Source organism: Phyllostomus discolor, chromosome 3 (assembly GCF_004126475.2).
Source record: "Phyllostomus discolor isolate MPI-MPIP mPhyDis1 chromosome 3, mPhyDis1.pri.v3, whole genome shotgun sequence".
NCBI classification, from domain to species: Eukaryota; Metazoa; Chordata; class Mammalia; order Chiroptera; family Phyllostomidae; genus Phyllostomus; species Phyllostomus discolor.
This window is the reverse complement of record NC_040905.2, coordinates 116,109,982-116,125,452: the sequence shown is the minus strand read 5'-3', so window position 1 is coordinate 116,125,452 and position 15,471 is coordinate 116,109,982. Positions and strand designations below refer to the sequence as shown.

The 15,471-nt window shown below is 56.8% G+C and overlaps 2 protein-coding genes across 4 annotated transcripts; both read right to left on the bottom strand.

The window, feature by feature from the left end:
- Window positions 1-734: 734 nt before the first annotated feature.
- MRPL28 (mitochondrial ribosomal protein L28) lies at window positions 735-3,959 on the bottom strand. Of its 2 annotated transcripts, none has more exons than XM_028513350.2 (6): window positions 3,863-3,959; window positions 3,466-3,763; window positions 2,556-2,708; window positions 2,070-2,204; window positions 1,893-1,979; window positions 735-1,185 (listed from the first exon to the last, which is right to left on the bottom strand). In XM_028513350.2, exons 2-6 carry the CDS (start codon window positions 3,751-3,753, stop codon window positions 1,078-1,080), a joined length of 771 nt encoding a protein of 256 aa, XP_028369151.1. In that variant the 5' UTR covers window positions 3,754-3,763; window positions 3,863-3,959; the 3' UTR covers window positions 735-1,077. The 2 variants fall into 2 exon arrangements, with proteins under 2 accessions (XP_028369151.1, XP_028369159.1); XM_028513358.2 differs by having other exon boundaries at window positions 3,915-3,932.
- A 1,868-nt stretch (window positions 3,960-5,827) lies between these two features.
- On the bottom strand, window positions 5,828-15,078 carry PGAP6 (post-glycosylphosphatidylinositol attachment to proteins 6). Of its 2 annotated transcripts, none has more exons than XM_036021161.1 (13): window positions 14,808-15,078; window positions 11,202-11,379; window positions 10,931-11,123; window positions 10,618-10,745; window positions 10,149-10,417; window positions 9,735-10,054; window positions 9,262-9,352; window positions 9,055-9,178; window positions 8,296-8,432; window positions 7,473-7,678; window positions 7,258-7,404; window positions 6,554-6,670; window positions 5,828-6,245 (listed from the first exon to the last, which is right to left on the bottom strand). In XM_036021161.1, the coding sequence occupies exons 1-13, from the start codon at window positions 14,926-14,928 to the stop codon at window positions 5,949-5,951; spliced, it is 2,328 nt and encodes a 775-aa protein (XP_035877054.1). In that variant the 5' UTR covers window positions 14,929-15,078; the 3' UTR covers window positions 5,828-5,948. The 2 variants fall into 2 exon arrangements, with proteins under 2 accessions (XP_035877054.1, XP_028376991.1); XM_028521190.2 differs by having other exon boundaries at window positions 7,473-7,651; window positions 14,808-15,076.
- Window positions 15,079-15,471: the final 393 nt, after the last annotated feature.

Genomic DNA, 15,471 nt, shown 5'->3' with positions numbered 1-15,471 from the left:
CCCTCCTCTCTCCAGGGCACTGACCCCAAGGCAGATCCTGACCATCAGTGACCCCATAAGCCTGGCACCTCTCAGCTAGTTGTTAGGACCAGGTCAGGGGAACCCCTCCCTGTGCTCCTGGGGACCTGGGTGGGTCTCAATGCTGGACTTCCAGGTGAATGTTGAGACCCATTCAACATGGCAGGGCCAAGGGCCAAGGTATCCCCAAATCTCAGAACCAGAAAGACCTCAGGGTAGACTGGCCCAAAATCAAGTGTGGGTCAGCTGAGGAGGGGCACACAGGTTGCAGGCCCACATGGCTACGCTGACAGAGTTCCTGACTCGAGGCTTTTGCTGTGAGACACTGCCCCCTGCAGTGCCCTCTGAGGGCCCCTGCACCTCTGAGCCGGTTCGGGCGTTCACTACATCAAAGGACATACCAGTACAGACACTTCCTGGTCACTCCCAGGGCAGGCCACAGCCTCCCTGCCTCTGCCATGGAAAACATTCCAGAACAGGCAGGGATGTGCAACACAGAGGGGCAAGCACCATCCTGCCCTATCATAGACCACCTTCGGCGTCTCAGGATTCTCTCCCAAAGTAAAGGAAAATACCAAAATAAACCTCAGTCCCACAGCTCAGCTGGGAACCACCACCCATCTCAGCCACATCCAGGGTCTCTGGGGTGGTGAGGTGACAGGGTCAAGGACTAAGCAGGAAAGCTCCGGTCCTCCAAGCAAACCAGCACACACATGGCCCGGCTCAGACTTTACTCATGCTGTCCTCAGAATGTGGTGAACCTGATTCAGCTGGGCCTCCACTGCAGGGTTGGGGGGTGGGGTCCTCTCAGAGGCTATGAGAAGGCCCCAGGCCACTGGGAATCCTGCGACCACAGGCCCACTAGGGCCACCACAAAGTCCACCCCACCCAAAAGCTTCACAGCCAGCATACACAAGAATGGTTCACCCACTGCTCACGAGTGGTTCTTGCACCGCCCCAGACTCTGTCTACAGGTTTGCCAAAAGGCAGAAGAGTGGAGTAGCTGGGGGACAAGGGACACTGAGCCTGGCTATCAGGCATGGGTCAGTCACTATGTGGTCACTTCCCGCTGGCTCTCTTCTGCACCACCGCTGGCTCAGACAGTGTCTGCTGCTGAAGCCGCTCAATTAGCTCCTCCACGTAGACCTTGAACAGAGGGACAGGGTCCTACAGGGGCAAAACAGGGTCACAGTGAGGCACTCCGGGGAGGGCAGAAATCCAGCTGCCTTTAGTCAAACACCAAGAGGAACTGGGCATGAGAGAACTGGGCCCCTCAGGCTTGGCCACAAGGCCAAATGAGGCTGCTTGCCACCCCTCAGGCTTCAGACCAGATGGTAGTGCCCTGTCCATGAGACAGGCACCACCTTCCCTTGGGAATACAGGAATCAGGTGCCTGCCCTTGGTTCCCCTGCTGTGGGGCCCTGTGGTCACAGATAAATGAAGCAGAGGGAACAGGGCAGCCAGCTGCTGCACCATGGGTGGGGGCTCTCTGTCCCAGCAGCTACCACAGGCTCCATACCTTCCTAGAGGACAGAAACAGGAAGGTCTAAACCGGGAAGACCTGGGGAATGCTAAGTGGGCAAGTTAACCAATGGTGCCAATACTCCAGCTTGTCAGAGAGTCTTTCTGTACTAAATCTATTAAGTGGGCCAGAGGGTCAGGACCAGGAGGGAAGGAAATATGCCACATGGGATCCAGAGAACTATGGCTCCAGCTGGGCACCTGTGCAGAGGCAGCTTTTTCCCAAGCCCACCTGGTGTGGCAGCCCCTCATCCAGGCTACCCATAAGGCAGTGCACTTCCCCACCCCATCCGTCTGCTTAGTCGCTGCGCCCACCCTACAGGGCAGGGCAGCTGGCACTCACACATGCTCACCTTCTTCTCTAGAAGCCTCTGCTTCTCCACAGCTTCATCCAGTGTCAGGCCGACCCACTCAGCCTCCTCCTCCCGGATGACAAACTCCTGGGCAGGCAGATAAACGGCATGTGGTAAGGCCAGGTGGCCAGCCACTGAGGCCTACAAGAAGCAGGAAGTCCAGGCCCAAGCTCTCACCTTGTACTTGTCATAGATGGCCGCCCTCCTCTCGGGGTCATCCGGGTGCAGCTGGGGGTCCCGTCGGGCAAGTCGCAACAGCATCCCTCGCTTCAGGTCCATCCCAAACTTGGAGCACAGGTCCTCCTTCGGGGTCTGGTGGGAAGCTATGAATACGGCCAGGTGCTGCTGACAGGGTCCCACACCCACCCCACCAGCCAGCCCCACCTGGATGCTCCCCAGTAACTGGCAGCCCCCAGGCCAGAAGAGAGGAAGGAAGAGCCAAGAGCAGGGAAAAGGGGTCTATCTGTAGTCCCCTGGGCCCTAGAGGGCAACGCAGCGCCAACAGCAACAAACTCTCCTGTGGGCAGAAAGATCCCACTGAGGCTGCCCAGAAAGGGGCATTGTCCCATTCACATTTCACTGGTGGTCCTCCACTCCCGAGACTAGTGTGCCTCAGTGGGTGCTGATCTAGCCTCCCCCGACTGGCAGTCAGACCCCTCTTGCCTTCAGGATGTAGAAGTCAAACCCATAGGCCTCATCGATGAGGTCCAGGGTTCGCATAGTCACAGTCACAGAGAACTTCGTGTCCAGAATCTCGCTGTAGAGCTCGCGCTGAAACAGCTGTGGCTTCCACACTTTCTTCACCCTCTTTGAGAGCTGAGAGAGCAAGAGTTCTCATGAGTTTTGCTGCTTCTCCTGACAGAGCCAAGTGAGGCCCAGGATGCAGAGACTCAGGATGTAGACCTGGTTGCCCATCCAGAAGTCAACTTCTCCCCAGCCAGCTTGGCAACCCCAGACTTTGCTGAGGTTGCTGGTGTGTGTTCCAGACACACCACACACACAATCGTAACTCCGTGGTTCACAAGTCATCACATTCCACACCAGGAACCAAGAAGGCAAAGGGAGACACCAGCAGAGAGATCGCCCCCAGAATATTCAGCAATTCCTCCATGTTTCCTACCAAAGGCAGCGGGTGTTGAACACAGACTCAGAGAGCTGCCCCAGGTGAGTGTCTCAGTCTTTTAAAGTGTGATAAGGAGGTGGTAGTGCCAACCTTGTGTCAAGAGACGTGTCAGAGGCAAACTTTAGCCAATCAAGCTAACAGGTGACTGCAGACACCCCTCCCCACTTCCTCTCAACACACAGGCCTCCCCACCAATACACTTGATCTGGGTCACAACCCAGAGTCTCTGCGCTTGCTGTTCCTGATATGGACCACTTTGTCTCAGAATACCCAGATGGTTTCACAAAGAATATCGTTCCCTAGAACTGAGAGAACTGTCCCCACCAGACTGTAAGCCGTGCTGGGGCTGGTCGGTCTCCCTTGTGCTTTCCAGGTACCTCCGGAGCCCAGCACGGTGTGCAAAGCAGTAAAGCCCCAGAAGTCCCCCCGAAGCCTGCCCTGTTCACCCACCTTGTCATTGTTGATGTATCTGTGGCCCAGGATCCAGCCCTCGCCGCCCCAGAGCCCCAGCTGGGACTCACGGGGATAGTGAATGGGAATAGGCACGTCCTCCACGCGCTCCCGCTGCCCGTTTTTGGGGTTGATTTTGAACTTGGCCCCGTGTGGCCTGTAGTGCACGGGCGTGGGTGTCCGCTCCTCCTCCAGTGAGCGAAGGTAGTGCTGGGGCAGGCGAGAGTAGATGCCCTCCCGCAGCCGGAGCTTCTTCCATAGACGGACCGGGAACTTGTGCAAGGGCATCGCGGCCAGCCTGGCGGGAAGCAGATCACAGTCACGCTGCAGCCTGGCTGGCCCCCGGACCCTCGCGCAGCTCCAACCCCTAAACCCAGCCTCAAATCCCGGCACTAACCAGGCTCCCGACCTCGATTCTCCCCGAGGTACCAACCAGGGACTTGCCGTACCTCAAGCAGCAACGCGCCCTGCCGGAACCGGAAGTTATGCTGCACTAACTGCTCTCCACCTGACACAGACTGGCTACAAAGCCCGTCCGTCTACCACTGTCCCGCCCACCTTCCCACCTTTAGGGACCATGGAAAAACGCCCTTCGAAGATCGCGTCAGCCCAAGGCACCGTAGTCAAGTGCGCCCGTTTTCCGCCAGCAGCAGCCCGGGGACAGGGCTTGTCATTCTCGGCCCTACTTCTTTTTCTCCCAGAAGAAATGCAAAAAAACGATGTAAAACTTTGACCTTAAAACATAACTGTAGAGAGAAAATTTGAGATAGCGCTCCTTGGCATTTCAGTAGTTTGGCTGAAATAAACTCATAAAAATTATACATATACTATAGAATATTAAATTCACCAATCAGTGGTGTGAGCGCTATATAAAAACGTTAATGTGTTTGCCCTGGTTGGTGTGGCTCAGTGGATAGAGTGCCAGCCTGCGAATTGAAAGGTTGCCAGTTTGATTCCCAGTCACAGCATGTGCCTGGGTTGCAGGGCAGATCCCTGGTTGGGGACCTGCAAGAGGCAACAAATCTGTGTGCTTCTCCCATATTGATGTTTCTTTCTCCTTCCTTCCCCTCTCTCTAAAAATGAATAAAATATTTTTAAAATGTTAATGTTTTAAAATTGTTTACCCCCAGAACACCATATACAAATGTTTCCTCCTTATTTTAAGAAATATTTTATTTATTTTTATTTAAAAATTTAAAAAAATTTTTGTTTATTTTTTACAGAGGGGAAGGGAAGGAGAAAGGGAGAGAACATCAGTGTGTAGTTGCTGCTTGCATGCCCCCTGCTTGGGACCTGGCCCCTGACTGGGACTCGAACCAGTGACCCTTTGGTTCATAGTCCAGCACTCAATCCACTGAGCCACATCAGCCAGGGTTGGTTCCCCTTTATAAGCCTAGTGAATGCTATGGTGACCACATGCAGAGTGACTGGAAGTGGGAGAGACCCCTAGGGAGGGTATATTCTGGACAGGGCCCAGAAGAGAAGCCTCCAGGGCTGACCCTGGCCTCAGTGACTCCTGGCTTCCCATGGCCCTGTTCCACATCCCTCATATAGACAACAGTCCCCTGAGCTCTTGCCTTGGGAAGAGGCAGAACATTGCTCCTCAGAGCAATCAGCCCCCTTACCCTGCTTCCCCCATAATGGAAGAAGGGTTGGGCCAGTGCAGAGTGGCAGCCATCACCGCCACTCCTGAGAACAACTCAAGAGGTTGCTCCCCAGACAAGGGCCCAAGAACCCAAGGGAAGAGTGGGAACACAGAGTTGGGGCAGGGTGTGCCTTGTGTTGCTGGCACCCACAGAACAGTTCAGCACTCCCTCCAGGAAGTTCTTCTCAGGGGCCTGCACCTTCAAACCTGAGAACAAAAGGGAGAAAGAACCAGGACACCACAGCCAGAAGTCAGCCTCTCCCATGCCATCACTCATGGCAGTTAGACCCTACATCCCCCAGGGCCCATGAGTTTTCTGATGGCCAGTCACCTCTCCTCATGGCAACTTCATCGTTAGGGGGCAATCCCATGCTTGAGGTAGACTGGCATTCAGGCACACAGCTCTGTGCCTCAGTGGTGTTGGGGGGGCTGGTGAGAGGTGGCCCCAAGCCTCCTCTGCTTCTCCTGCTCTCATAACACAGCCTCACAGGGGAACGGGGTGACGGGGGAATATTTCTCCACATCTCCAATTGTCCCCAGGCCAGCAGAACAGAGTCTGCCACTGAACAGTACCTGTTGTCTCCAGGCAGCCAGGCCCTAGATCCAGGGGCCACTGCAGACACTAGCTGTGACCTGCAGAGGGATGGAGTCAGCCGGTAGCCAGAAGGTACAAGGGAATTGGAGGTTGTGGTCCTCTCCTCAGGAGGAAGAAACAAATGGGTGCACAAGGCAATTTTATTCAGTTGGAAATCCATCTGGACAGGGTCCCTCTCCCTTGGTCCTGCCCCTGGCTGGAGAGATCTTCATCAAAGCTGTAGGTGTCCCTGAGTTGGCTGCATCATGTCACCGTGTACAGCTCCTCTCTGTGGTTCTTGCAGATCTGATAGTGGCAGGTGAGCTTCTGTGAGCAGGCCCAGGGCTCAGCATGCTTGTCACGTGGTGGCAGTAGGAATGCCGTGCTCCCCGCCAGAAGCATGTGCCAGATGCTATGTGTATAGTAATAGTTGTCATTGGTCATCATGGAGGTGTAAATGGCAATGGCCACAGCAGCCATGGAGATGCCAGGCAGGAGGTAGAAGACCCAGCGCTGCCACGAGGTGGGATAGCAGTGGCGCCGGTGTCCACAGCGATACACCTGGAGAGAACCGCCATGACAGCATTGGCATGAGGTCTGCAGCTGTAGCTCCCAGGAGCCCGCCTGAATCTGGGTAGCAGGACCATAGATGTGCGCTACTTGGAAAGGGCTCAAGGGCACACAGACCTGACAGGTCCTCAGGCCCTGGCCTTGGAATGAAGCCACACTGAGCCCTACAAGAGTCACTGGCAGCCCTCAGCCCTGGGAGGACGCAGACCCAGGACCAGGAATATGAGCAGAATCTGTGGGGAGCCAACACTTTCTTACTCCAATTGCCAGGAGAGGGGGTCTAGGTAAGAGCTCCTTACCCACATGGTGACCATGACCACGAAGGCAAAAAGACAAGGCCCCATCATGTTCCAGGCGCCCCTGCGGTCCAGCTGCAAAGACATGGCGAACACCAGCGTGCCCAGCAGAAGCAGAACCTGAGCAAGACACAGGGACAACCACAGGGTCACAGGCCAGGGTCATCTGTGATCGCACAAGTTCCAGCAGGAACTATCACCCCAGTGCTCCTCAGCACCTCTGCCTGCCCCCTCTTGGAGCTGCTGACACACTGTTCTGCTCTGCCAGCAGGAAGGGAGGCACCCCTCCTCTAGTTACTGATTCATCCACAAGTAAATTTCTGAGGCACAGCTTAGCCAGGCAGGGCACTGGTCACATGTCTCCATCAGGCAGGCCCAACTGTGGCCGAAAAAGCCCTGAAGTGTTCCCAGCACCAGGGACTCCAGGAGCACAGTTCGGGGCTTCTCAGGGAGGTGTAGCCTAGGGTTGAGGCTTCAGCCCTCCTCTTTGAATAGAGCCCTGGGAGAGAAATGGGCTAGGAAGGTCCCTGCCTAGCCCTGTCTTCCACTGTCTTTTCCCAGAATGCTTCAAGCAGCCAGCATAGTCCCTTCCAGCTGGCAGAGGCTTTTTCCAGAGGGAGACTGGTCATTATAAAAGGGAGTTTTCTAAGAGCAGCAGGGCCGCTGCTCCTTCAGAATCCAGATCCACATGTCAGAAAGTCACTCACGTATTTCAGGGATGCCTTCAGCCGTGCCATGCAGAGGATGGTGACCCAGATGGACACTCCAGAGCCCAGGAAGTCACAGTACTGCAGCGTATCATAGTTGAGGATGCACAGCACCGCATCCCCTGGCTGGTCACAGGCGTGATAGAACTGCAGGGCAGGGCAGTAAGCAGAGGCCCAGACCTCCCCACAATCCCCGTGGGAGCAGGCAAGCCTACCGTGGAGAAGAACATGGTGTAGGCGTAGACGGAGGCCTCCACCAGGAGGCAGCGGTACACAGAGAGGGTGATGGGAGCCAGGAACATGAGGTTGCTGAGGGTGAGGAGGAGCGCCGCTGTCCTCTGCTGGGCTATGGTCTGGGCTGTGCTGTTGTCTGTGCAGCTCCACCCACGCCAGCCTGTGGGCCAAAGCAGTGCTGAGGGGGCTGAGGGGGGCATGACTGAGGCCAGGCTTGTGGGGAGGCACTTTGGAACCTCAGGGCCAACCCTCACCCAAGGCCCTCCAGAGAAGCCCCTTTCTACCCTAGAAGCAGGCTGGAACAGGTGTGGGGCTTGTATGGGTAGGTATAGGCTAGTGTGGGCAGGCACAGACAGCTATGTGGCAGGCATGGGCAGGTTTAAAGAAGTGTGGAGCAGGTATGAGGCAGATGTGTGCATGTGAGGGCAGATGTGGGGAAGGCATGGGACAGGTGTGGGGCAGATGTGGGCGGGTGTGGACAAGTATGGGACAAGCATAGGACAGATGTGACAGGTATGGGATACATGTATGTAGGTATGGAGCAGATGTGGGTAGCTGTGGGTCAGGTATGGGACATGTGTGGCAGGGGAGGCCAACGTCAGAAGGCTATACTATCTCTAGGGGTCTTTCTGTGATTGCATAGGAGATTGGAGTTATGTGGCAGGAGTGGGGAGAAGGCATTTGCCCTTGGCTCTGTGAGGATGCTCTCCAGCCTTGACAGAGTGGGATAGGCTCCTAAAGAAAGGCACAAGGCTGGGAAGTCAAGGACAGGAGTGTCCGCACGTATCCAGGCCTGGCCCTCACCTGCCTTACAGCTGCAACCCGCATACAGGTAGCCATGTCTGCGCAGTAGGAGGCATTGGCCGTACGGGCCACAGTCATTCAAGCAGGGCACCAAGTACAAGGTGGTCTCCACAAGGACTGAGGCCTTCTCACACTCCCTGCGAGGAAGGGGCCATGGGAGTTCTGGCTGCTGAGGTCTGCTGACCAGCCCCTGCCAGGGCTCCCGTCAATATCTTGGACACATGAACCCAGCACTGAGGCCCCCGGCTCCAGGCCCTGGAGGACAGCAGGCGTGAGATCTGCAGAAGTTGAGGGGCACCTTCCACTTTACATCGTACTGCATGCCAGCCTGTCTAGGGCTGTGTCCTGAACCAGTCCCCTTACTTGTGTCCTGCTCCCAAGGCTGCTTGGGGAGAGGTGACCAGGTAGAGAAGGGAGTCCTTTGTAACTCCTGGAAGACAACTTACCCTGTGCGGCTTACAGGAAGTTGGGTCACTTCCAAACTCAGATGCAGGCAGCTCAATTCATAGCCCTGATTGCAATGATTTAGTCACCCGGCAGCTCTGGGTGGTCCCCATCCTAGCCCCCACATTCTTCTTTTTCTTTTTTTTTTGAGAGGGAGGGAGAAAGAGATCGACTTGTTGTTCCACCTATCCATGTATTCATTGGTTGATTCTTGTATGTGCCCTGTCCAGGGATTGAACCTGCAATCTTGGTGTATCAGATCAATACTGCAACCAGCTGAGCTACCCAGCCAGGGCAGCCTCCAAGTTTACTTACTCAGGACTCTGGGGGCACACAAGCTGCAGGGAGAGGTACCAGTAGTCTGTCTCTGGGTATGGGATGATAAGGTTGGCCTTGCGAGACAAGGTGCTCAAAAATAGTGGATAGCCCTGGAAGAAGGCTGCAAGAGGAGCAGGAAGGCCTGGTAAGAGGGGGCTGGAGGGACTGGCAAGGGTCACTTAGCCAGATGCCACCTGCCCATACCTGTGGTACAGTTGAGCGAAGTGTTGAAGCTGAGGAAGGGTGAGGCGGCATTCACGCAGACCATTACCAAGGTGTTGTTGGAAATCATACTCTGGAAGGAGTGGCCACACCGTATCAGTACTAAGTTCCCAGCCTGCTGGTTGGTACTGTCTGTGGTTCCCCTTGCCCAGGGCCTACTCAGGATACTTCCCCTCCAGGCCTGGCAACACCCAGACTCTGATCCACCCTCAGTCCCAGTTCCTCAAGCCCAACCCTCTTCCTGCTGGAGGGACCTGTAAAACACCCCTTTTTCTGTGAGTGCTGCCCCTATTATGGCCCAATGCCTGTTGGGGTCACTCTGTTGCCTGAAAGGCCACCCTAACCCAGTGTGCACGATAAAGTCAATGCAGGAAGGCCTGAGCAGCATCGCTCAGTCTGGAAGGGTCTGAGCCCTAAGCTGAGCCCAGCCACGAGGCACTGGCAAACTAAGGTACCTTGTTGGCCCACAGGGAGATGGTGAGGGAGCCCCCACTGTCCATGGCCGTGTTGAGTTGCAGCCGCATCACCGAAGGCATGTCTGACTGCACCAGCACGGAGACCCTGTCTAGGGGCCTGAAGTGCACAGACACCACATCCGTGTCTTCCCGCATGACCTGGTAGTTCATGAGGCAGAAGGGGCCACCACCCACACTGCTGTTCCTGCCCAGGTCCTGGTAGCCAGGGCTTGGGGAGAGCAGACCAGTGGAAGTGTTGCAGCTCTGGTTTGGGCTACTCTGCAGAAGATGCTGGAAGTTTACAATCCAAGGCCTGCAGGCTGTCAGGAGGACAAGGGGCTCAGCTGGAGAAATGGCTGGGGATCAAAGGCAGGGGCCAGAGCCAGTACCCACTGCCCTCCCTACACAACCCACCTGTGAGAGCAGCTACAGCACTGAAAGCCACCGATACATGGGGCCCTGCCAGGCTCTTGGCTGTCACTTGCAACCAGCGGTCCCAGGGCGGCGAAGGCAACAGCAGGTGGCAGGCCTGGGTGGGGCCAGTGCAGGTGAGCACCTTCTGGAAGTTGCTAGGTAAGGTAGCTGAGCCCACAGTAAGGCGCACAGGACAGCCCAGGCTCCCATTGGACGCACAGCCCTGCAGCTCCAGCCGCAGTTCCTGGGTGTACTCCGGGACGAAGATTCTGCAGCCAAAGGGGATGGACTCACTCAGGCTCTGTGGCTTCCAATGACCTTCCCTCATTGCTCACACTCAGGGTGGTGGCCTCATTTTCCAGCATGACCCCAAGACCCAGAACCCCACCTTTCTCACCCGCACTAAGGACAGCATTACCACCCACTTCATCAAAACCAGAGGCTGGGTCTCCCCAAGGTCCCCACTCACTTGAGGTAGCTGGGGTGGGAAAGGAGGGTCTGTGGAAAGGGTATGTCAGGCTCCAGGATGGAGACCTCAACTGCCCGCATAACCAGCATGTCAGGCTGGAAGATGTAGGCACAGGTGGGAACAAATCCCTAGAAAGAGAATGAGAGGTAGGGGTGGGCATGCATAGGCACGGGATGGGGCAGGACCAGAGACCCCGGGCCTGGTGGGGATCGGGCGTGGAAATGGGAGGGCTGCAGCAGAGCCAATAAGAGGGACCAGTCATTCCTGCATAGAAGTGTCCTGCCCCTCCATCCCTGGAAAGCAGATCCCTCACCTTCACCTCAATCTTCTGGGATGAGGGGGGCAGGTGGGCAGCCACAAACCAGTCCCCAGGTGCTGGGTGGGAGACATTGATGGAAGTGTTGCTCTGAAACATCTTGACGAAGAAGGAGGGCTGCACAGAGGTGTTGGCAGGGAAGCTGGTACCCAGTGGGTTGATGACCGGAGGGGCGCCATAGCGGAAGTACCTGGAGATGGGGTGGCAGGGTAGGCATCAGATCTGGGCCCTGGGCTGGGCTCAGGCAGGCGGGCAGACAGGCACCTACACAGTGATCTCCACGTTTGCACATGTGGGGCCGCCACTCTGGGACACTTGCAGCAGCCAGCGCAGCAGAACGGTATCCGGGGGCACTCGAAAGTGGAAGAGTCTGGCGCTGCCATACCAGCTGTAGAAAGACAGCTTCTGCGGGGACTGCGAGAACTGCTCAGACACCAGCCTGATGTCTGCAGGAAGAAGGCACTGTCAGCCAGACCAGGGGTGCCCTGAGGGTGTCTGCACCTCCATGTGGGAGGCAGACAGAGAAACTGAGAGGCCCTTCTGCCCCAGCATAGCCCCAGAGAGATAGGACAAGGGAAACCATGGTGGGCTGGTTAGAGCCCCTGGGATGCCCAGCACTTCATCTTCGACCTTGGCAAAGGTTACTGTACCCCTCCAGCTCCTGGCAGTTGTCTCTGGCAACTTGTCCCACTTGACAGGTGATGGAGTTTGGGTCTGGAGGCTGCCTACCTACTCAGGCCCATGACGACTTAGGACAGAGCTGGACTGAACCTTGACTCCTCCTTACCCAGAGAGGCAGCAGGCAGAGACACTGGGGTAGAGGGGACCCCAGGCTGAACGCCTGGCCAGCTATAAGGACCAGGGGTCAGTTGGCTCCCATTCTCCCATGGGCATGTGCCCATGCAGAATGACACAGGGACAAGGCAGGGCACATGGCACACAGACTGCCCATGGCCTCACCTGGGGCTCCCTGTGCCTTACTCCCTGCAGTCATTCTCAGGTCCCTACTCCCTTCCCCCACACACTCCAAAAATCTGCCCTCACTCCTCACTTCCTATCATACCAGCATTTCCTGGATCAGCTCTGAGGATCTTTTGGGGCTCACCACACAGGCCTAGACCCCACCTGGGTGAGGCCCCTCCTGGAGTGTCCACTGACTAGGGCACAACCTCCATGACAGCATGGGCCCAGGTCCTACAATGTAATTGCTTACCCCATGAGTGGGTGAGGATGCCCACCCAGGACCCTCTCTATTGGGGCTCCCACAGAACAGGCATGCTCTGCACTTCCATGGATATACCACTGGGCCTGGAGTCTGGCCACAAGGTGCCTGAGCTGGATGGCAGGGATCCTGGCCCCAGTATCAGCTTAGGCCTTGTGCCCAGTGTGACCTTGAGTGTCCCTTCCCCGCTCTGTGCTCCAGGCTCCTGAGGTAAATAGCACCTCCCTTTGGGTGCCCCTCCATCCAAGGTTAATGGATGTTAAAGTGCTTCTGGAAGAAATACACTTTGTACACAACAGTGTGCAGCCTTCCTCTGCCCTGCTGGGAGAATTGCTGGCTCACACAACCATAGCAGCAGGCTCTGGGCCCCTTCAGTGAGAGCCAGGTGAGCAGGTAAGGGAGCCAGGTGAGCAGTCTCCTGATCCTCCAATGGAGGAACCTTGAGAAAATATAACAACCCACTTGCAAGCCAGTCTGAGTTCCAGAGGAGCCCAACTCGGAGACCATGCAGAGGTAAGCACCATGTAGGGCACATTCTAGGTGTCTGCTAGCAACGAGTTCCCACTCACCAGGCTGTGGCCTGGGGAGGCTAGGAGCCACCGAACTAATATAAACTTTTCTCCTGAGAGGATAACATGACAAGGACCAAAAAATCTAAGTGCTAGTAGATGAGGCAGGATAGCTCCCTACCCTTACCTCAGGACTACGGGGTCTTAGAGAAACAGTCAGCCAGTGAGGCACTCAGCCCCTAGAGGTAGAGCCCCAGCTTGAGAAAGGCAGGCCCTCTGGCCCCGTTCCAGCCCTGGAGTACCAGCCTGAGGATACCTGGAACACAGCTGGTGGCTGTAAAGTTTCAGCAGGTGCACAAGAGATAAGAGATGTGCTCAAGGTGCCCTAAGATCCAGTGGTCCCCCACCCCCAGGCTACACAGCCCTTCCAGCACCAACCCTAAGTTCTGCAGCCCCATCTCCTTGCCCAAGATACCCATACTGTTATCTTCGTGAACATACCCAACACATTAACCATTAATGCATCGGTCTGAGCCAGATGCGGAAGTCACATCTCTGATAACAGGAAGCAAGGGCCACATGTACCCCTGCCCTGCCCCACAGCACCCTACAGGGAGACAGGGTTGAGGGGAGGACAAAGAAAGTCCCTGAGCCTGTCCTGGGAACTTGAGTGAGGGCAGCCTGTTCCATACCCTCCAAACCGGGGCTGGCACTCTGTGCAGAGCCCCTGCACACCCACAGGTCCCAGAAGCCAGGGCCACACTGCTGTCTGCCCCTTGAGCAGGGCTGGGAGGTGAGGAGCTGCCCCAGGGTCTTCTTTTCTTTTTTAAGTTTGTTAATTTTTAGAGACAGAGAGGAAGGTAGGGAGAGATAAAGATAGAGAGAGAGAGAGATTTGTTGTTATGTTTACTTATGCATTCATTGGTTGCTTCCCATGTGGGTTGGGGACTGAACGAGCAACCTTGGTGTATCTGGACAATGCTTCAATGAACTAAGCAACCCAGCCCTGGCTGGGTTGCTTCAGGTTTTCCATCTCTATAAAAAGCCCACCAGTGACCCCCTCGTCTTACCCCACCCTCCAGGATGGAGAAAATCAGAGTGGCGGTATCTAACTGAGCAACTTAATCAGGAGTCATCTCCAGGAAATTGCCTCTCATTTCAAGCTCAGAAACCAAAGTCACAGTCTTCAAAGAAATAGGAGCTTGGAGGAGCAAGATTTCAGACACGGAGGAGGGGCTGCGAGCAAAAGAATCAAGGGGAGCTAGTCTCAAATCATGCTGGATAAACTGCCCAACTGCAGGGGGGTGGGGGGCATCTGGGCCCTTGCAACCTGGTCACATGGCCCTCTAGGAGTCCTGTGCCATAGAAGTCAGGGGAGCTTACTTACTCAACACCCCCAAGCCCCAGGCAGAACCCGGATGGGCACCTCAAGGTCTAGCCACTATCTTGGGTGTTGAACAGAAGAAATGCAAAGGGAGGGAAGCCAGTTCATCAATACCACTTAAGTACCCATTTCCTCAGAACCACCCTAGCCTACCAGGCTCGTCAGGGCCACCTTGAGTGCATCCAAGAAGCAAGACCAGCTGTTGAAAGTGACAGCACTAGGTTGGTGGTCTCTGTGGGAGGGGTGGAAACATGATATCCACCTGGACCCCCTACTCCAGGATCTATGCAACTTTCTCCCAACTCTGCCCCTTCTCCCAGACCAGATGCCCCTGCCCTCTGTAATCACACTGCTTAACCCTTCTTTTCAACGGCCTCGCTGCTGGAGTCCAGGCTAAGTCTCCCTGGACCCCTCCACCCCGACATCCCGACGCGCGACGGTCGTGCCGACGTGAACGCATTGGAAACAGGAAGAGAGAAGGGAAGGCAACACTCCAAAAGGGCCGGTCTGGCCGAATTCGGCCCTGGCGACACAGGGGTCCAGCACATACTTTCCACCCCGATCACTCGCACACGCAAGGTACTGACCTGAGCCCACAACCCAGGGTGAGGACCTGGGCACTGTGCCCACTCCAGGTGAGCGCACAGGTGCCTCCAGGTGAGTCACAATCCCAGGCCCTCCCCCCCCCCCAACGCCGCTCCCGCCCCTCCCCCAAGCCTGTGCCCCCGGGATGGCGTCGGTCCATCCCCGCGCGCTCACCACTCTTCCTGGTGTCGCCGGAGGCGGCAGGAGGGGGCCAAGCCAGCAGCAGCAGCAACAGCGGCCCCGCCACTGCCACCACCACCGCCGCGCCCCCGGTCCGGGTCCCAGCCCCGCCCATGGCTCAGCGCTTGGCCCAGCGCTACACAGACCGTGTCTCCGGCCGCCTGCCCCCGCCGCCGCCCGGGCAGCCACCGCCGCCACTACGGGCCCTGCCGCCGCCCCCGCTGCCCTGGGCTCCCATCGTCCGGGCAGCTCGCATCCACCGGCGCCCCGGGCACTTCCGCCTGCGAGGCCCCGCCCCGCCGGTAGCCCGCTGAAGAGGGGCTGGGGCACGGCGAAGAGAGACGAGCTGGGGGGCACGAGGATTGGGATCCGAAGGAATACGAGGGCGGGGGTGTGCGATGCTGGGGGCAATGCGGAGTCGGGAGCTATATGGGAGAAGGGGCGACGCGTGGCGGGGTGCGATGTGGAGTCAGGAGCGATCTGTGCCTATTATATAGTATAGGCTGACGCGGGGTCCAGGAGCTGCGAGGCCAACCTGAGGGCGGGGGGCAGATCCGAGGCCTCGGGGAGGGAGGGCGGGCGGGGGGGGGGTGCGGGCAGGCGTAGTCCTGGGCTGACATGGAGACTGGAGGGGTGCACGAGGGAAAGGGGTCGGAGA